This window comes from Danio aesculapii, chromosome 5, assembly GCF_903798145.1.
Source record: "Danio aesculapii chromosome 5, fDanAes4.1, whole genome shotgun sequence".
In the NCBI taxonomy this organism is placed as follows: domain Eukaryota; kingdom Metazoa; phylum Chordata; class Actinopteri; order Cypriniformes; family Danionidae; genus Danio; species Danio aesculapii.
The window spans coordinates 55,251,546-55,273,993 of NC_079439.1; the positions used below are offsets into that span (position 1 = coordinate 55,251,546).

General features: G+C 34.6%; 1 protein-coding gene across 2 annotated transcripts; it reads right to left on the bottom strand.

Moving 5' to 3' along the window:
- Window positions 1–6,745: 6,745 nt before the first annotated feature.
- On the bottom strand, window positions 6,746–9,661 carry otpb (orthopedia homeobox b). Of its 2 annotated transcripts, none has more exons than XM_056457044.1 (3): window positions 9,559–9,661; window positions 8,814–9,208; window positions 6,746–7,599 (listed from the first exon to the last, which is right to left on the bottom strand). In XM_056457044.1, the coding sequence occupies exons 1-3, from the start codon at window positions 9,593–9,595 to the stop codon at window positions 7,087–7,089; spliced, it is 945 nt and encodes a 314-aa protein (XP_056313019.1). In that variant the 5' UTR covers window positions 9,596–9,661; the 3' UTR covers window positions 6,746–7,086. The 2 variants fall into 2 exon arrangements, with proteins under 2 accessions (XP_056313019.1, XP_056313018.1); XM_056457043.1 differs by having other exon boundaries at window positions 9,520–9,661.
- Between the last annotated feature and the right edge of the window lie 12,787 nt (window positions 9,662–22,448).

The following is a 22,448-nucleotide window of genomic DNA, read 5'->3' on the forward strand; positions in this document are numbered from 1 at the left end:
GTCAAAATGTGCTGTTTCTTACATTTTTGATACATGTGGAAAATAATGGATTTGATGAGGAATTATTTGTTCATTTGATAAAATATAATAGTTATAGTTTAGCTATAAAGTAGCTATATCCAGTGTCGTTGTATGGAAAGTCATCTGTTAATTTACATCTACCTGCATATAAATTTTACTACTATCAGAATTATTGATAAATATGAGTTTCCTATAGTTATATGTTGAGCATGAACAGCCTCTGAAGATTTCATTTTGAGACAATATTGTGTCAGTGTCAGAGTTGGGCAGGCAATAAACTTATTATAAACTGTACAATTCTATATTTTTATTCAAAACACTTCAGTGTTCAACAAATCAATTTCATAATTGAAGGTACAGAATAGTTAAAATAACAAAACATCTTCATACTGGAACCACCATAGACTTGCAGTTGAAAGTAAGCAGTGCAACTGGTGCAGTATGTCACATGCAATAACAGTTGTAATGCATGTCTGAATTTCATTTACAGTCCTATTATAGGCTGCACAGCTTATGGAGATTTTAAATAATTACAAAGTACGTTCCGAGCCAAATTTAGTCCCTAAGCACTTTCAGCCGCAGCACAGGTCTTTGTAGCCTAGAGGAAGGTTTAGTTTTTTTAAGCCTAAAATATTATGTGTGCATGCCTGTAATGAGAAACAAATCTTATTTCATATTCGAACATTCAAATTGCGCAACTTAAACTTTAAAAACCATAACCCTAACTTTTCAAAACTTTTTGATACATAAATAAGTCAGCTTTAAGTGTTAGATGGTTTTTCAGTGCAGCTAAACAGATTCTTTATATTTGGCCAAAAGAAGACAACATAAAATCAAAAACACAGAAGCATCTCAAAACAGAATGGTAGACATTAACTGTTTCCTGTGTAAAGGTCGCATAACTATTAATAAACAGTTTTATTGTTTTTGTTGATATTTATTTAAATATCGGGCTTCTCCAAAAATCCCTTATGAGGGTCATTATCACTATAAAGTGCCTTTGAGACATAAAAATGTTCAAAAACGTTTGTGATTTTTTGATTTGACCAAATAGTTGTAATAATTAGACCTTGGACTGTAAGAAATTAATGTTAGTCAAGCTCCTGCACTTTTTACAAACAATCTGCAAGCAGACAAACAGAAAACAAACCTCAAATTGTGTCAACCCTGTCATGGACAAATTCAAAGTATTATAAGTATATTTTCAAGGCAATGTGACTATATAATGTATATTTTCAGAAAGGAAATGTGTCCCTTTACCAACCCAACTTTTTAGATTATGAAAAGTCTATTTATGTTGGACAAAAATAATGGACAAAAAGTTTATTTCCTAATAAAATATGCAATTGTTGCACGTTCTTTTCAAAATAAAACCCAAGTTCTAATTTTGCTAATGTAAATCTTTACATTGTATATTGAATTGGAGGAGTGAAGGGAATGTTGGAAGCAACTTAAATTAAACACCTTGATACTGTTTTTTTTTTTTTTTTTTTCAGAATAAGATAAATAAGTAGATTACAGATGTTCACATAAATGCACAAATACTTAGGGCTGTATTTTATTTAAAACAGTCAAAGAGCTCCGTTATATGGATTTTAAAAAGATCTCCTTTCTATAGACTGAGACAGATATTGCCAAAAGGTTTGTATTGTCCACTCATGCATCTGTTGTAGAATGTAAGTGTGTATAAGTGTTGAAACATAAAAACATTAACTATTTAACAATAAATTTTTGAATAAATAAATGAAGTGTCAATAACAATGCATATGTCCACCCTGTCAAAGAAGGATTTGTGACAGGGTGGACAATGACAGGTAGGACATTTTTGGCCAAAGATAGCATTTATTCAACACAGGTTGTATCTGCAGCTGGCAAAGTGTTTCCCTATTTAAGCTATTTGTATACAGTTTAAAAGCTATATTTTTAATTTCTAAAATTTTTTTAATATTAATTAATATTTATGACAGGGTGGACATGTTAAGCTCGACAAAATATTATGCTTGACACAATATGAAGAAAAATAGGAAGCATAAGTGTAGATAGTTACTGTGTGTACATCAGATGTCTTAACCTCCTCTGAAGAAAGGCAAAATGGGCACGAGGATGCCAATGAGTACATTAGAGGGCTTCTTAAAGGGGCATTTACCATATCATGACAAGGTGGTCAGCAATTTCAAGGACACGTGCAAAATGATTAATAATATTATGAAAACAAAATAAAAGTTATTAAAATGACTTATTTGATCAAATAACTTGTTAAAGACAATAAGAATATTTTAAAATCTTTTTAATTTGATCTAATTGATGTACTTTTTAGACTCACTGAAGTTGGCTAAGCAGTGTGTGGGACATGGCAAAATCTCATCCATTCAACAAAAGAATATGGCAAAATTTGAATAAAACATATTTCAAAACACATAATTCTACCTGCACGTGTGTAAAAGTTTAATCGAATATATTAAAACATCAGAATTTCATTATTTCGCATTATGTTCATATAAGACTGATTCAATCTTGTGGGACATCAAAGGCACTTTATAGTGATATTGACCCGTGGACAACATACTAAATAATGTTAAACTAATATGTTTTATTAACTGAAAGCTTACTATAGTTGATAATAGTTTATATGAAGAGTTTAGATGCAAAAACCTCTAAATGCCGGCTGAATTTTTTCTCTAAAATATTAATATTTGAATTGTTTTTGCTTTATTTAAATGACTATCAAGTTGGCGGTTCATTACGCTGTGGCGACCCCGGATTAATAAAGGGACTAAGCCGAAAAGAAAATGAATGAATGATAAATGACTCTCCTGTCAGGTTTATTCAAAAACATTTTTGCCAGTTCACCAGCAGATGGCAATGTTAACACGCGTTTAGCACATTACCCATTCTGTACAAGCCAAACAACATCCATTTTAGTATATATAAACAGTGCATTTATATTCATAAAACTAGTCATTAAACCTGATTAAGGATGCTATGTTTATTCTCTGGAAATATAAACTGTATTAGAAAAACACAATTGCACAATTGAAATCTTTCCCCAATAGAAATATATTATAACGAAAATAAAATAATAATTATTAATAAATTTACAATAGACTATTATGCAAATCTTAAAGAAATAAACATATCAGACAAACATCATAAACAGGGTGTATATATAGTTTCACCTAAATAATGCTCAGATCTTGAACGGAAAGAATATCTGCTTTCCATTTCTGCAGGCCATTTTGAGATTCTGGCTTGAAGATTGTCCCAGTTTGAGACAGCGAGAATCCTCCTGTTGGTCACGGATGTGTGCTCCGTGTGGATAAAGATGGCATCCCGCTGATGTCTGTGACCTTCATGGTGGCTTAAACCCCTCTGCCATCCACTGATTTCTGATTTAGTGCTGCTCTTGTCAGGGGCTGTGAGGTGCTTTCCATGCACTGACAGAGCAACTCAAGGGCAAGTGTGGACAGTCTGGGGGAATCAAGAGCATATATAGGGAAGAAAGGATTGGCTTATATACTTTAAAAGTGCATTGTTTATCTACCTGTCTTCTTGAATATTATGGCATCATTTTTTGTTTAACAGTGTCTATAATCAGACTCATGGATTAAACCCATCATCTTTGCGCATATCACTGAATCCTTAACATAACACTCATATACATAAAAAATTATGTATACAGAAAAACATCTTCTGTGGCCCTAAGGACCGACTATTAACGGAAAGTAGATTTTTCAGCGAACACTTTTGACAAAATCTCATTCATTCCATTTAAAGAATCTCCTAATTGTCATTATATTCTGTTTTAATCACGAGACACTTGCGCGTTTTGCTTAAAGTGATGGAATACACCAGTGAATGGAGCTTGCGTTCGCATGGGGACCAAAAAGGCAGAGGGTCTCTCAGAGCAGATGCTAAAACTGATGATGATGGATGTCTACATGGAGACTGTTGAATGATCAGGGGAGGCTTGTGTAGATTCTACATATTCCATTGTTTCGTGGAAATTCTTTATGCAAATGTACAGGGACAATTAGTCTCACATCAGTGCAGAGCGATACTCTGAAAGAGGCAATTTCAGATTTAGCTTTTTTCCAGTATGTGTTTTTTTCATGTTCAGTGAGATGTCATAGGCTAAACTGTGTTGTATATCATGTTTTTTAAATATCATATTAACTAATATTTGTATTTGTTTGTTTTAAGGGTATATATATATATATATATATATATATATATATATATATATATATATATATATATATATATATATATATATATATATATATATATATATATATATATATATATATATATATATATATTAGCATCCATGGATCATCCCACTCCACCCAAGTTTCCTAATAGTTGATTGATTACTTTAAATGTTCTTAACACTTTAACAATATTCGGGATTCGCTTATCTTTTCTTTCTTTTTTGTTACACAGATAATTTGGTTCATTTTTAGAACTCATGACTCTGTAAAAAAGTGTACTGACAAAACAGTATTTTTTTTATTTCTGGTTGGGTTCATTCAGGTTTGTTTAGGCATTTTGTCACTTGATAAAGGCAATTTCTGAAGTGACAGTAGATGGTTCTCTTAGTTGAAAGGATTCTTTGCTAAATGAGAGACTGTCTGATCATTGTATCTGAGAAAGGATCAAGCAGATGTTTGTGGGCTGCTGCACCTCCCCAATGGTAACGCTTTCAAACCACACAAAGAGAACAGGAGAAAAAACAAGGCACACTAATTGGTTACAATCTTGTTTTAGATGCTGGTCTAAAATCAGATAAACTTACTTCCCTATGGGGAAAAATGCTAAAACTATTTTTATGGGTAAAGCTAATGGTTAGGATCACGATTGATGCATCCAATGTTTCTTAAATTCTTTGAGGCATTCAAATGTCAAACTACTGATTAAGGTTAGGTCTTTGCTATATACATTTTATTTAAATGTTTTATTTCTTATACTATTAAAAAACTGACAATAATCTGTAAAAAAAAAAGTGCTATATTGTTTATCATCCCAGCATTGTTCAAAATGGATTTTAATGTGTTTTCTGGAACACAGAAAACAAGATATTTTCAAGTGGACACTTTTGGGGACATTGGACGTTGGACAGTGCATGGACGTATTGGACGTTTCAAATAGTCATTTAAAGGTTTGAACAATAATGGGTTAAGCTATACCTTTCAGATGTGTTTTAGGAAGCATTTCAGTCAAAGTCTCCTGTACTTTTTCACATTTTATCTTGGGCTCATGGAAACTTAACAAATGACTTATTACTACTTTCAGATTGAAACTAAAAAGGTGTAAATTAATCATCTATGTCAATTGAAACCCTTACATTTATTTACAATATATAAAATGTATTTTCAGTGAGACAAACAATTAAGAAAGCATTTACTGTCATCAGTAATAACATTGACACCGAAAAGAACCTCTAATATCTAAAAATAATGTTTCCATTTCACAAAGGTTCTTACAGTGTAAAAAAGTTCTGAGTAATTTTGAAATGGTCTTTATATGATGAGAAAGACAAAAAAATAAGTTATAATGAGCAGTGGAAGAATTTTTGTTAAATAAAACCAGAACTTCTGTGACATAGGTGCAAAAAATATATTTTTGAAACATTTTTTTAAATGTCTCTAAGAAAACTTGTTTTAAATATTAAAATGATTATTATTTTAACTGGTATCAGAATTAGGGTCATTTTTAATCTGGGGCATATATTGGTACTATTTACAACAACATTAGTATGCAGTTTTGTAGAAATGACATAGTAACGGGTCGTTTAGGTTTAAATCTGGATGAGTAATTTATGAACTGAAGCATCCTTGAGCATCCCTATTGAGCAAAACACATGTTGCTTTGTAAAAAAAAAAAAGAAGCATTAACCACGGGTAAGAACCCTTCAGATCATGTGCCATCTATCTATCTATCTATCTATCTATCTATCTATCTATCTATCTATCTATCTATCTATCTATCTATCTATCTATCTATCTATCTATCTATCTATCTATCTATCTATCTATCTATCTATCTATCTATCTATCTATCTATCTATTGTGCATCTACATTAGATTAGTCAGTACTGAAGCCAAATCCGGAGCTTATCTAAGAAAATACCTTATCATAAAGGTCCAAAAACGAGTACACTCAAATTTATGTTATAAAAAAAATATAAAATGCGAATTTTTAAAAATGAGGAAAAATCAAAAGAAGCAAAAAAAGACAAAATTTTGTTGAAATTTTGTAAGTTGTAATTTTTTCATAAAATAGAGATCACATAACATGCAGAAATTCTTAAAATGATTTTATTCACCCACTTAACAATCATTGATATAAACCTTTCCAATTCTGTTGAATTTGGTAAGATAAACATTTACAAAAAACCATATTTCAGTAATAAGCACAGACAATAAGTTAAAACATATCACAAACGTACCAGCAGATAACATTATTTTTTGTCTTATCTACACAAACACTCAAGTTCATTTTGCTTTTGTAAACAACTTCCTGTTGATCCCGTTTAAAATATTACATGCATCTGAATCTGATTATTTGGAAATTGGCTCTTAATCCAACGTGTTCTTTCTGTACCTGAAAAATCGCTCCAACATGTAGTTCGTGCCTTGAAACAATCTGTACATGCACACATGTGGTCCTCGTTTTTAATTGTCCTTTTACAGTAAGTTTAATTAAAAATCACTAAACAGCTTGCAGCTGTTAATTCATATATGAAACAAGAGTCAAATAAATACTCATAAATAAATAAACAATGATTAAAATCAACTGCTATAAAAAGAAAATAAACAAATAAACATGAACGAATACAACACATAAATAAATTACATACATTTCAAGCATTAAAAGTATCACTATAGTCTACGTTTGCTGTATATAAGCATTGTCTGGGGGTATGTTGGGATTCCATCATCCAATAGGTAAGGCTGCCAGTTTGCAATTTCACAGTTAGAACCTCGTATCCTGAGTCCTCCATGACTGTTTTTCAGGAATACTTGAGGTTTGTAGTGACAGAAAAAGACATCGCTGGTGCTCAAATTAGGTGAAACTCATTGAAACGGTGTGCTCAAGTGCTTTACGGCGCAGGGAAGCGATACTAGTCCCTCTCCACATGTCACTGTCCGGGGAGCTACACAGCTGAGGAGAGCCGGTCACATTCGTTGGACCCGACAGTGAAGCGGGCACCATCCCGGGAAATGTGGGTTGATAGAGGTGCGACTGAAGACCAGAACCGTTTGACGATAAGCTGCCCGAAAGGCCCATAGTGTTTGGTGGCGGGCCCGCTCCGAGACTGCACTGGGACAGGGACTGTGCCATCGCCTGCTGTCGACCCAGCGACGGCGGTATCTGCAGCTGTGAGACCGGCATCCCAGCCGCGGCCCAGCGAGTGTCGTTGGCATGAAAAGAGCAGAGACTGTCGCCCATCGCAGCCGCGGCCGCAGAAGGGAACTGGGGCAAACCGTGCGTTGGCAGCAAAGTGCCGGGCGCCCGGAAAACATTGGTCGTCTTCTTTCGTTTCTTCCATTTTGCACGTCTATTCTGAAACCATACCTGAGGTTAAACACAAAAATAAAACAATTAGAAAGTCGCGCATTTTATTGGGTGAGTACAAAAGTTCTACAACGTTCTTGAACAAATAGTTTGCTATGTTCAAATATTTAAACTTTATGAAAAAAATGTAATAAACACATAATATAAACCTAATAAAATAATGCATTTTTGAAAATAAAAGAACAAATATGATCATAATACATTTAATTAAACTGCATGCAGTGCGTTTGTCGGTAGAAGACGCCTTATTCGTTTTAAATGTAGCCCGGTCTATTTAGAGTTTTTCCATTGTAAATATGATTCTGCCGAGGTTAGCAAACATGCACCCTTTAAAACATCTGCTTGTAGCTTATTTTGACTTCCAAAATTCTAAAATCACGACTTCTAAAATGCTAAATAGCCATTCGGCTATCGTCACACATGCAACAACATATACTGAAGGGTGTTTAAGATAAAAAAAAAAATATTATTTTTTGCTTCAAGATAAGACAGGATAGTAATGTTTTGCAGACAGCCGGTGATGAAGTCGTTATAGTTGATGGCACATTCTAGGAAACAAATAATATGATGGCCTCCATAATTCATCATGGAACAATAAACAGTAATTCATGATGAAAATTAGCTCAGACGAAGCTTTCAGAATGAATATTACCCCTTAGTTATTTTTAAAAAGTTATACTATTATTATAATTTTAATTGTATTTATTATTATTATTAATTCATAATGTATAGGTTTGAACGAATAATTATTGTCATTATTATTGTTGTCATGTCTACTTAAATTGATGCATTGCTATTATTAACAAATCATCTTTTCATGTTACGGTTACAATTTATTGTAACGCATATTTAAAGCACTGTGCAATAGCTATTTTGTAATGAAATAGCCTAATTATGTTGACAAAAGCTACTATTTTAAGAGCACAATTTTTTTCCCAAAATGCTTTTTTTTGTAATATTATATTTTGTACAGGCAACACTGGAAATAGTTTTAGATGCGCGACCGGAAACATATTTGGCATTGTTTTTAGAGAATATAGCCTATTATTTATAACAAATTGCCATGCAATTCATGCAACAAATTATGCATGTCTTTAGAACTAAATAAATAAATAAATAAATAAGTAAATTTACGCCAAGCGATTCAGTTTGCTTTAACTAACTGGTAATAACCATCTGGAAAGTCAGAGCTGAGCAAGTTCATTAAGTCTCACCTGAACCCGTGACTCCGTTAAACCAATCCGTAATGCAAGTTCCTCTCTCATGAAAATATCAGGGTAGTGGGTTTTAGCAAAGCTCCTTTCTAGTTCGTTCAGCTGGGCTGGAGTAAAACGGGTCCTGTGGCGTTTCTGTTTCTGTTGGTTTTGTTGGCCACCCGTCTGATTGGAGTTTTGCTGTTGCTGCTTTTCTTGGTCTTTGGCGTTGACCTGCTGCATTCCATTAGGATTGGATCCACCATTACTTATTTCTTCTCCGGGGAGCAGAGTGGTCCCCTCCACAGTCTCTGTAGCAGAAGTAAGGTCGCCGGGGTGTCCAGAGTCAGTCCCCCCTAGTCTGCACTTCAAAGCTTCTCGGTGTCCGAGAAGCTCGGCTGCAGCATCCTTCATCCCTGTGGACGCAGGAGTCAACAATTTAACATTCTCTCCAAATAGCTGATTCATATTAATATCAATATTCAAACGCATATTTAAAAACTCGCTACTTATTGAAACATTTGTCGCACAAATAATCATAAACATAAGCACATAATCACAAACATATTTAGCAATGCAATTCATTAAAATTATTTTAGCAAATATTTTAGAAAAATTATTTTTTAGTAATTAACAAGTAACATCGCAAGTAAAATGCACAGATAAAAATATCATTCAACATAACATTGGTTCACCAGACTGAAGACTGAAAAATACTCTAGCTTACAGTGTAGTTGAAGACCGGAGTTTGGTGGCGATAACTCACCGAGGCGAGTATCCAAGAGGTCGGCATGAGAGAGCATTGCGCACTGCTGGAGTCACAACTGCTTCCCAAACTACTCTACAACTTTTAACCCTTTTAAAAAGCGCATAGGGCTCAATTGAAGCAAAGTCGTCAGTGCGTTTAAAAAGGCGGTTCCACGTATTATACTGTTCTTTAGAGAGATTGGGAGGCGCTTAATAGTTGGATGAGCCCGTGAGCTTCCACAAATGGGAACCAATCAGAATTAAGGGCTGAAAATGTCAGACAACCAACCACTAAAATCCACAAACCGGCTTCATCTGCGGTTGCTCTCGTTCATTTCAAATCAGATTTATTGCATCGCCCCTTATTAGCTATACATTTTAAATGACTTCATAATCATGGCAAATAACCAGCGAATAATAAATCTTTCTGTAGAGACTTCACAAAAGGTGCACAAATTGTGGATTTATACTACTTGGCCGACTATGTAAAATCTAAATACGCTCAATGATAGGCACCTTTTGTAAAGTCACAGCCTATTTTGGTTATAACTCAACTTTTCGAGGCCCTTACTAGTCAAATGCAGAACGCTGGCCATCCATGTTTGTTTTTGTGTGAAGGGAAAGAACACAGGGTTGCAGCGGGTTCTGTGAACTGGTGTCATGATACCTACGTGCGAGTTACAGCTTTATTTGCGTGGAATCCATCTATCAAAAACGATGAATTCTTTGAGGCAGCTAACAACACATTCAAGGTACATTTCCAACCAGTCATTTTCAAGACCATTAAGCATTTGAAGTAATTAGTGCCAAATCTATGAGCTTTCATCTCAATTATTTAAGTGATATCTGAATATTGCGTGATGTAATTGTGTTTAGATATATTTCAAGGCGCTGTAGGCTAAATCATGTTTGAAGACGTCTAATTTATTTCTGTAAAGGCTTGAGGTGAAACAGTGAAACAGGCTACTGATGCGTACTGATGCTTCAGTTGTATCGATGTTTCATCAGCGCTGACGCAAGTAATTTGATTTATTTAATTCAAACTCGCTGACATACATTGCCTAATTTAATCCATTCAGCGAAAGTGCATTCGGCAGGCTGTCAAGTTTTCAGATTGTTTTTGTTTAATCAATCAATGCTCCATTCGTTTTGTAGCATGAATGTGCACGGACAAGCCATTGAGACTGTTGAAAAAAATTAAGAAACATAGGACATGGGAATCTCGAATATTAAAGACCCGACAAATGCTGACATATATTTTTTGTTTTGAGCTCAGGATCTGCAACTAAAAGCTCTATGGTTTCCTACCTATCGAGTTATCAAAGCAAGTGATGAATATGCACATCCTTTGTATTTTATATAAAAAAAGGTATTTCACCAAGAAGCAGGGAGACATAATTTTATTAATAACATAATAATGCTGGATCGAAATGTAACCTTAATTGAAGGATAAGTGGTAGGAAAAACAACATATTCTAAGGAAAATGCTATATGAATAATAACTTAATAATAATAATTCTAATTCTTATTTTGTATATATTAACCTAAACAAACCTAACTACAAGCTTTATATTTTTTCATCTAAGATGTATCATGTTCAAGCTAATTTGTAAAATCTTAGGTAATCGTGTCAATAATATTGAACTTGTATATCTACTGCAATGTTCAAATGGTCTGTTGTTTGAAAGATTATATTAAAATATATATTTGTGTCATTGTTATTATTATTATTTTATTATTATTATTTGCTAAAAGGTCGTTTCTATCCTGGCACATTGAGCCTCGCATTTCTATAACAGATCTATAAAATGGAAGCATCATTTTGACAGTGATTTGATTCTGGGTCTTTTATTATTTCCACAGTACATTTTCTATTGAAACTTTCCGATTCTATCCATGATGAATTCTTATTTATTTTGTGTAAATGACATTGGGGTTTGACAGGTTGGGTAATAGGTCCAAAGAGCTCACCATATACCGTGAAATAAGTGAATTGGAAAGTAACCCAACGGCTCCTCCATTCAAGCAGACGCGACCCCCGTCGCATCTCATACTGTGATTAGACTTGGTGCCCTCCATGTGGACCCGATTTCAACGTGAGTTATCTGGGGAGAATACAATTATGGCCTAAATAAAATAATCAGCATTGGACGGCGATTACCGTAATGAAATGGAGCTTTGGCGAGTCACGGAGTGGCTGGCCTCCATTACGGTGCGTAATGAGACTTTTGGGGGTAAGCACGACAATCATCTAAACATGAAAATGTGTTTACTTTGATGTCCACGTTCGCACAAAAACTTTGGTCTCCAAGTTTAAACGCAAGATGTCGTCCTGTTCAAATAATTGCATTCTAGGTTTGAGCTTAAAGGCAGTCACGTTTCTGACCAAAAAAATAGAGAAATAAAAATAAATAAATAAATAAAAACTTGGTGCAGCAACATAAATTAAAACATAATTTTGTAATAAACGAAGATAAATCTATTTCATATTTTGTTGTGTGTTTGAATCAGGCAATTAACTGAACGGAATGTAATTTTTAAGGAGTAAAGGATTAGGGTGTGGTATCCAATATATATTACACTATATAGGCCGATAGCCTACTGACATCATTCATTTAAGAAAGGCCTTCAGTGGCTAGCGAGAAGGGAGGACTTGGGTCAGTGGTCACTCTGAGTTCGTCCAAATTAGGAACATGTGCTAGTAATTATTAAATTCCAGCATAATCACTCTGCTAATGCAATTTAATGCATCAGCAAATTAATACTGAAAATAATTAGTTTCACTGACCTTGTACATTGCAAGACGAGAGTGAAACACTATTGCTTAAATGAACCAAACCACTCCCCTTCCATGCAAAATCTGTTGCAAATGAGTATTATATTTTTCATACAGCGCAAGAAAGTGTATTTAATCACCCTAAGTTATTTATTTCTCAAACAGTGTTAATTATTGTGACATTAATGAAATTGGAGAAAACCAGTTGAATAGGTCTTGACTGCATTACATGGATGTGAAAACATTTACTTGTGTTGTATTGTTGAGGAAAATATATTAATCACTTTTTATAATTGTATTGGTGGCCAGTTGTGTTCTATAAAAAAACAGGTTTCATCCTTTTTATTTTACAATTACCAATATCTAATTTACCCATGCCAATAAACATTACAGAGGTAATAATTTTACCTGGTAGCCTATCATCCCATTTGACCTACATTGCCCCATGCAGAAAGTAAATAAATAATAATAATAAAAAAAACACCCAAACAAACTCACATAAAAATGAAAAATCATAAAGGCTGCTGTTTCACCCCTATACTGATGATACAAATCCAGCAATTTGCGAGCCAGCTGCAAGCCCATTATCTTCGGACCGAGGCGGTTCAGCTCCTTTCTGCTCATTCCACTAATCTCCTGTCTCCACTCCATTTATTTGCCACTTCTCTGCTGCTTGTCCACAAAATACAACTCTAGCGCCTCCAAGATTAATTGATCGTCAATTTAGCTCTAATTCGGACCAAGTCAGGTGGTAAATGGTCTACTTTTACTTGATTGTAACTGAAATGTGTGCAGGTTACATTGATAAATTTTGATTATTTATCAATTACGCACAAACGAGATACATCTACTGAACAAATTGCGGCTTGACTTTTTATAATCTAGTTTGTAGATATCACTATTGATAATGATTCCGCACTAATAGTTTCTTTCCGGATTTGCTTGCTAACTTGTCGGAATGACAGCACAAAATTCATTTTTCATGAAATCAGCAGTGCGCGTGGGCAAGCTGCCATTAGTCAGGTGCATTATGGGGCAGATCTTCAGTAATGTGTGTTCTTTGCTCAGAAAGCCTGACATGCTTTGTCACACTTTGTGTCAGTAACAAATATTATCAGTTATCACTGCTTCCTGTCATTCCAGCTGAACTCATATTTGCTACTTCTTGAAGAGACTTAGCCTGTTCCAAAAGCATTAAAACATTTTTAGTTACTCAGAGACATCATTTTCCTGTACAGAATTTTTAGTGGAATGGGATGTTATCGATGGCAATACTTTGACAATACATTTCTGAAAGATAATACAGGATATCTTTAATTTGTATATTTTATTTATGTTTGATTTTACTTGGGGGAAAGGGTGCTGGTGAGAGAAGTTGTCAGAATATAATAAAACAAAACATACGAATGATGGGCTATAATTCGGACATTATACGTTCGCTTAAAATGATTTATCGACTTTCATATTATTTTACAGCAGTCGTCTATAATGTCTAATTATGCCTCTAAATGGAAAAGAAAGCTAGCCTATACGTTTCTGCGAAAACCAGACAAAAGTAGACTATTATTTTATATGAATAATTAAGATAATTCTAACATTTAAATATCTATAACATATATACTAACAAATATTTTATTTTCATTAAGTCAGTTCAGATAAAGGCGTAGGCCTTCTGTTGCCCTGTGACACATTTGAACCCACCTGTAGCAAAAGCTCATCTGGGGCCCATTTTCAATTTTAGCGTAATCAAAACAAAATCGATATTGCATCTGCGCACATAACGGAGAAAAACTAACCAGACCACTTGTAAATCCTCGAAATGCGCTTACCAATACTTTCATTTCATATACCAGCCTCTCACCCCATTTGTTCTTCAACAAGAACATTTATTTGTATCTATATAAGTGCACTGAGACATACAGAGATGATTTTCCCTTTAATTGATTCAAGCATTACAAGATCTGATCAGATGAATAAATATGGCCCATGGCAACACAACGGTGCGCTCGACGCGCGCTTTAAAATAGACATTTATATTTATGGGTCATAAATTAGACTTATTTTTCATCATTAAAATGCAAAAACTGACTAATTAAGGTGGAGACCCAGATTGCTTTTTAAAAGTGTTACTCTGGCACAAAGTACAGATGCTTTTTTCCAGGTGCTGTTTGTTTACCTCCTTTTCAATTGCAACTGCATATGAGCGGAAAAAAGAATTTCTTATCTCTTGATAAATTTTATTCACCACCTTATAAACCCTCAATGTCCTTCTTATTTCCATTGACCCCTGATTATTAGTATTTTCCTTGTTTTCCAAACTAATAAGTGCCACCATCAAGCACTTGGAGGCTCCCGGAGGCTGCAGACATACTGCTCGGTGTAATTGATATTGAACGAGCCGGTGGTAAGCGCGAACTGTTGGCGCTGCTGGATAATTTGCAGTTTAATCAGCGATTGTAATGAGAGTCGCTGATTAGGGGCCGTTTGAAAATAAAAGAGAGTTACAAGGAACGTCTGTCAGGGTCCGATGATAATTCAGAAGTAATTGTCGTGATTAGGGAAAACTGGATGAGTGGCTTATCCTAGTGCATGGAACAACCAGGGGGCGGCGAGATTTCATTTGACCCAGTCTAAGTGGACTTATAAATGTATAACAAAAATGTGTAACGAAAAATAAATGTAGGCCAGTGGCAGTGCGCAAAAGTCGTTTATAATGTGTATTTAAGTTGCCACTCCTTCATTACGAACCATATAATTTCCATTGAAAAAAAACATTGTTTCCCCCAGCCGGACTAACGTGTGGTTCTCATTTGGTTTCTCTTGGAACCAAATAGGAATATTGTGGGGAACTAAACTGTTAAATGCAGTATAAATGCAAAGAGGTAGATGCAATTGACATGGCGCTAGCTTAAATGACAAATCTGTGCGAGAATATTTTAACTCAAAACCAGCGTGGCTGTTCGGGCAACCAATATGCGGGGGAAAGACGAAGAACATCTAAATGCAGTCCCGGTGTCCTCGCAGAGAGCGCTGTCTGAATATCAATTACACCATTAGTGCGCATGTGTGTTTGACTGTGGAAGAGCAATTAGTGACGTTCAGAAAGGGGAGAGAATGTTACTGCGGTTACTGCGAGAAGACCAGGGCATCAGCTGCTGGAAATGTACCGCTGTGGCACCTACAGCCAGGCTAGTTAACACACACACACACACGCACACACGCACACACACACACCTAGTAGGGAAATCACATACAATCTCACAATTCAAAGAAATAAGCAGACATTATAAATATCACATAGTGTAATACGTAAGGGCCTGGAGACTCCAGCGTAACCTCTTTAAAGCCGCCGGTTTCTCTGCTAGACTATCCCCATCTATCCCATGTCAATGACTGTCTTGTTGAGAGAATCAGTGAGTAAACAGGACTGACAGAGTAGGGAGCTCAACTGATTACTCATACAAATAGACCGTGCGAGCACACCAGGCTGGAGATGGCTTTTTCTGCCTCGCCAAGGGTCCTCTGTCCACGAGCTCTCACATTGTCCCGCCATCAATCATTCTGTTGTGCCCTGGATGTTCTATAGAGTCACTTAATATCCTTACCTTCATCTCTTTTATACTTTCGGAGCGATGCACCACAGCCACTCGCCCTTTTCTGTCGGATGAGGCCAACAGGCAACAGATCATGAAATGATTTAGTGAGCCCCTGAAGGATATTATCACACACTATAAACTACATCGGACATCTTATTTAGAGTGCGTCGTCGAGTGCTTAGGTCCTAATATTTTGGTGGCGAGTTGTAGACTTTGAGGCTTCAAAATGCACATATCAAAAAACTGTAGAAACCGATATATTGTATCAAAATGCTAGTATAAATTTTATTTACTTTAACTTAACAGCTATATGGGTCAAAGATTAAATAATCAAAACAATTAAAGTGTAATAGTTTGAATGAAGATGTAATAAAGTTTTTTGTTTTCATGCAATGAAACCACAAAAATCTAATTAACAATAAATTATAAAAAACACTGTCAATTATTTGATGAAATATTAAAAGGCATATTTAAGGAAAACAGTGCAGCCCTAAAAAAACTGATTAATTATCATTTTCAGTCTTTATACTTTGCCACTATTCTTTAAACTAATAAAATTTCTTTTAATTAATCCAATGGTTTTTTATATATATATATATATATATATATATGCATGGTGGCGCAGTGGGTAGCACGTTCGCCTCAAAGCAAGAAGGTCGCTGGTTCAAGCCTTGACTGCGTCAGTTGGCGTTTCTGTGTGGAATTTGCATGGTGTCCCCCGTGTTCGTGTGGGTTTCCTCTGAGTGCTCCGGTTTTCCCCAGTCCAAAGACACGGTGTATTGGGTATAGGCTAAATTGTCTGTAGTGTATGCGTGTGAGTAAGTGTGTATGGGTGTTTCCCAGTGATGGGTTGCAGCTGGAAGGGAACATATATGAAGAGTAAATATATGAAGAGGAATATATATGAATATATATATGAAGAGTTCAGATGCAAAAACCTCTAGGTGCCTTCTGAAATTTCTATCGAAAATGAGCATAATTCTCAGCCTCCTTTGTTTATGATGAGTTATTTCACTTTGAAAACAATGAAAAGAACTTAATCTTTGTATATATATTACACTGAACGAACATGAAGCATTATCTCACCTGTTTTGTTCTATGATTTCCATGAGGTATTTGAAACATTAACCCTCCTGTTGTGTTCACATCCTACCCCTTACTTTTGTGTTCTCATTCCAAATTGACCAGTCTGTTTTAGCTGCTCTTATATTGGCACAAAAATAATTTTTCTCCACCAAATTTTTATTTAACATTCTTTAGCTGTGAAGAATGTCTCAAAGTAGTGTTTAACATGAATTTACAGAACTAGACATAAAATAACTGCAATGAAAATAAAAATAGGTGCTGAAAATATACTACAAAATGAACAATAGATGACAGAAATCAAAATACTTTGTTTCATTACTAATAGACAGCTCGCTAAAATAACTATCAGAGGGTCTGACCAAATAAATTTCAATTTTAATTCATCTAAATGATTTATCAACCAGCAAAGCACAAACAAAATGCTATTCTGTTCTAAGTGATCAAATTGTCAGTCCTTCAAGTGTACTAATATAGGGAATAGGGACTGAGGGTATATACGGGGAGCATATAATAATAATAATAAAAGATAATAACGGTCTAATATAATAAAATAATTATTGCTAAGCTAAAAGTGCTCCTGCTAGACTCAGAGATTGGCTAAAGGGAGATTGGCAGAAAGAAAGAAAGAAAGAAAGAAAGAAAGAAAGAGAAACAAGATTCCTTTTCTGTGCTTCTTTCCAGAGAGAGATAAATAAATAAATAAATAAATAAAGAAAGAAAGAATAAAAATGGGAAAAGAAAGAAAGAAAGAAAGAAAGACACACACAGATGGGTTCACATAACAGACACCTATTCTGTGTGAAGATATGATTCAGTTTTATCAGGAAGTTGATTCACGTTGGAGGATCCAACACTTTCATGGCAATTCATAACTTATTGGTTTAGTTGCTAATCCATATGAATTTGTACAATCTCATTTAGACAGTTTTGTACAATTTGCTTATCCCCAATGACAGCTGGGTTTAGGGGTGGGGTTGGGTGCCACGCCTCCTTTTAAAATTCATGCAACTTTGTAAGACTGAACACATATGAATTAGCCACTAAACTGACAAAGCGTAAAATAGTTATGTTTCCTTGAGATCAAGCTGGAGGTTCAGCACATAGGCACGTAAAAGTGATGTGTACCTGCAAAAGACATTGTTTAGTCTGGAGTGAGTGAGTGAGTGAGTGAGTTGGGGTAGTGTGTGTGGGGATGCTTTCTGTCTGATGAATGAATATAGCCTGGATACCCATTCATTTCCTATGATGGTCACTTTTGACCGGGAACACCACAGGTGTAACAAGGTTGATTAAAACACTCAAAATTCAATGAAAGAGATAATTTAAAAATAAACATCTGTATCCGTTTTCTGTGAATATAGACAATATTTTTTGGTGCATTTAAAAAAAAAAAAAAACAATTCTCATAAACAGTTATATCCATTAAAATAAGAGTTTGGTCACCTACCATTTTTAGGAATAGAAAGATAAAACATTTAATATCAATTGAGCTAATGCCCTTTCAAAATGATAAACTACACAATTTCAACTAAATTATATATTATATTTTTATTTTTCTTCTTTATGAAAACTTCATTTAATATTTCCCCCAGCATGTTAACTTAATTTTGGACTGTGATTTAATTTTTTTTATTAAGATTAGTTCCGGCGGTTACTCCAGATTAATTAAGGGACTAAGCCAAAAAAAAAAAAATGAATGAATAAAGATTAGTTCACTTTTCTGCGTTGCTACTAATTAATTTACTGTATATGCACAAATATATAATTATAAAGCATCCTATAGAAAATATCTATTTAAAAGATGAGGGGTGTTCCCATTTATGATGACATTTATACTCATTTATAGCTTAAACATTAAATATTAGGATTTCCTGCTGTGATAAAATGTTTAAGAAAGCTTATGAATTGCTGTTGTATAAATCTACTCCAATCACTATTATTCTTGCCAGAATCCTAAAGTCATTATTATTATATGTCAGAAATACTGCAACTGGCATTATAGGCGGCCACTAAAACAATCATAGGATGAACTGGCAATTCATCTTTACCGTCAAAAGCACAGGCAAAATAATTGCAATACAGGGTCTCATATTGTGCCTGTGGCCTGTGTGTGAAATGGAGACATCACCTCTGCCTGTTCTGTATTTATGAGGGCAAAGCGGCCACGCATGAGTACGTCTCTCTGTGCAGTTAGTTTACTCAGGAGTTGCAGTATGCCGGGGGAAACAGCACAATAGGACATGGCTGACAGACATTGTGTATAAAAATGTAAAATAATGCATATACCTGAAAGTAGAATTTATTATTTGTATGTTATGTATAAACAAAACATGGCTGTTCACCTTAAGGTCTATCCACATTACTTTAAACTTGGCACAAAGCCAGTTTTCCCAGCGATCAGCAAACGAGGGCACCCAACCACAGTCAACGAAAGGCTTTCAAATTCATAAAATTCATAGGATTCTTCACAAATGAATGAACACAATTTTCTATCAATTTCCTCATTATGCAAATATGCAAAACATCAAATTTGGATCAATTAAGGGACCCTACAGTTCCAAATTTAACCATTTATTTAGTAATTGCCAGGACTATCAAATAATTACTTGGCTAATTTGAAATATTTGTGACAGACATAGCGAATTCAAACACAAATTATTTTTAATTCAGGTAAGCACTGCACACCTCTACACACTGATCAAACAACAGCAGTGTTATGTGCTTATTCCAAGGTTTGTTTTTATGATTTGTTGATAAAATATGCTGATTCTGTGCGAACAAGATTTAATTAGAATTTATCCAAACAATATTTTTACTCATTTGCAAGAGCTAGAGTATTTTAGGAAACCTATGATATTGGGCCATAAGAAAGTGGCTTTTTGTGAGGTATTATTGTGATATTAGAGATATATTAGAGATTTATTTGACCTATGATGCCTCATGTATTTAAACACTATGATTGTTCCACATTTTTTACATTGTATAACGAGCTGGTCCCAGGCATGTAAAACATCTCTAACACCCCTGGAATTATTATACAAGAGAGCACTTAAAATCCATGATAAAAAAAAACCTCGGCCGTACCATCACTGTAATATTTTTAAAATACATAGCCTTTTAAGATTTGATAATATGATTAAATTTTCCAACATTTGTTTTGTTTTTTTAAATATTCATTATCTAAACTGAACTTAAACTCTGACACAGTTTCAGTTTACTTTATTCTTCTATGATAAGCTGCTTTGACACAATCTACATTGTAAAAGTGCTAGCAATAAAGATGAATTGAATTGAATCTTTCTCCTTCGTTAAGAACATTTTTAACTCTTACATCAGAGAAAATATCTTGAACGACACGCTCCATGGTAAGAGGGGAGTGTATTGTCCCTAAACGTAAAACCTCATTTGGCCAATCCTCTTTTTCTTATAAATCCACAAGTCTATGGAATACTCTTCCAACAGAATTAATCACATAATGCATAATAGTTTACAAGATGTTTTCACGGCTGACCTTTTCTTTTCGACTTAGTTCCTTTATTACACAGTGGAATGAACCGCCAACTTATCCAGCATATGTTTTACGCAGCAAATGCTCTACCTGCTGCAACCCAACACTGGGAAACACCCATAAACTCTAGCATTCACACACATACACTAAGGACAATTTAGTTTGTTCAATTCACCTACGTATAGCGCATGTCTGGAGAAAACCCAAGCAAACATGGGGAGAACATGCAAACTCCATAAAGAAATGCCAACTGACCCAGTCGGGGCTCAAATCAGCGACCTTCTTGCTGTTAGGCGATTGTGCAACCCATTGCACCACTATTTTATTATTAAATTTGTACATTTTTATTTATTTAAAAAAAAAAAATTTCTCTCTGATTGTTTTAAGATTTACCTGCAGGTGTAAAATGGCAACCTTGCTAAAACCTGGCACAACGCATCTTTCCTTTTCGAGGTTAATGTCATTTTTTTGCATGTCCCTGTTTAATAAATAAATTTAAATTCAAACATGCAGCCTGGCCACACCAGTACAATACATTATCACTCAGTGACAGAAAGAATGTGTGACTGAGATGTTTTTCTTTTCAATGTGCAACATATTGACACTTAAGCAGAACATCTTTAGTTTAATTGTGAATATCGTGATGTTTTCACAAATAAAATGTTGCAGGCTGTGCTACTGCTTTACAGTTTTGTTTTTAGTATATTTAAAGTGATTGTCAGATAAAAAGCCTGTGACATCTTGTTGGATTCCACATCGCTATTCTCCTCAATTACCAAAGACAAAGCAAATCCTCAAGTTTATCTAATTAATTGTATTTTATGTGATTTTTTTCTCAACAGTGAATGGAATTGATTTAAGGTCTGTGCAATAAATCACTATTAGACTATACACAAACAAACCACAAGCCTTTGGAAGGGAGTACAATAATTCTACACTGAAAAAAAACGAAATTGCAAAATTGCAAACAATTTATGTGTTGAATTTAATCAAACAAATTAAATTTAGTAATGTTCAACTTAATTTGTATGCTTCAATTCAGCTCAAATAAATTGTTTATAACAACTTAACAACTTAAAATTTTTTAGTAAATCTATAGAATCAGCTTTGAATCTTTTTTTTCAGTGTATTGGTAGACAAAAAAATAATCACAAATCCACTACATGCAAGAAAAAATCATGAGAAAGGGTACTTAACACACTGATAAAAATGAGTTCTGCAAAACTCTTGCAAAAAAATTATATGGGTTGAATTTATACATACGTTCATTCATTTATTTTATTTTCGGCTTAGTCCCTTTATTAATTCGAGATCGCCACAGCAGAATGAACCGCCAACTTATCCAGCACATTTTTACGCAGCAGATGCCCTTCGAGCCGCAACCTATCTCTGGGAGACATCTACACACACTCATACACTACGGACAATTTAGCTTACCTAATTCACCTGTACCACATGTCTTTGGACAGTGGGGGAAACTGGAGCATCCGGAGGAAACCCACGCGAACGCAGGGAGAACATGCAAACTCCACACAGAAATGCCAACTGACCCAGCTGAGGCTCAAACCAGCGACCTTCTTGCTGTGAGGCGACAGCACTACCTACTGCGCCACTTTGTTTGTGCCACTTTGTTTGCGCCACTTTGTTTGTTTAAATTCAGCCCAAATAAATAGTTTACAACCACTTAAATTAAAAACATTTAGTAAATCTAAGGAATAATTTTTGAATAATTTTTTCAGTGCAGTCTTTAAAATGTCATGCAATAAATTCCTATGAGTAACTATCTCTTTCTGCCGTGGGAAATGTTACATTTATTATGATAGCACGCTAAAACAACAAGTGCAATTATGTAATTTGTCAGCAAAAGAAATCCCTCAGAATTCTGTATCCGCAGACACCTCATAAAAGAGCAGAGATAATGACTCTACTATTTCATGGCATAT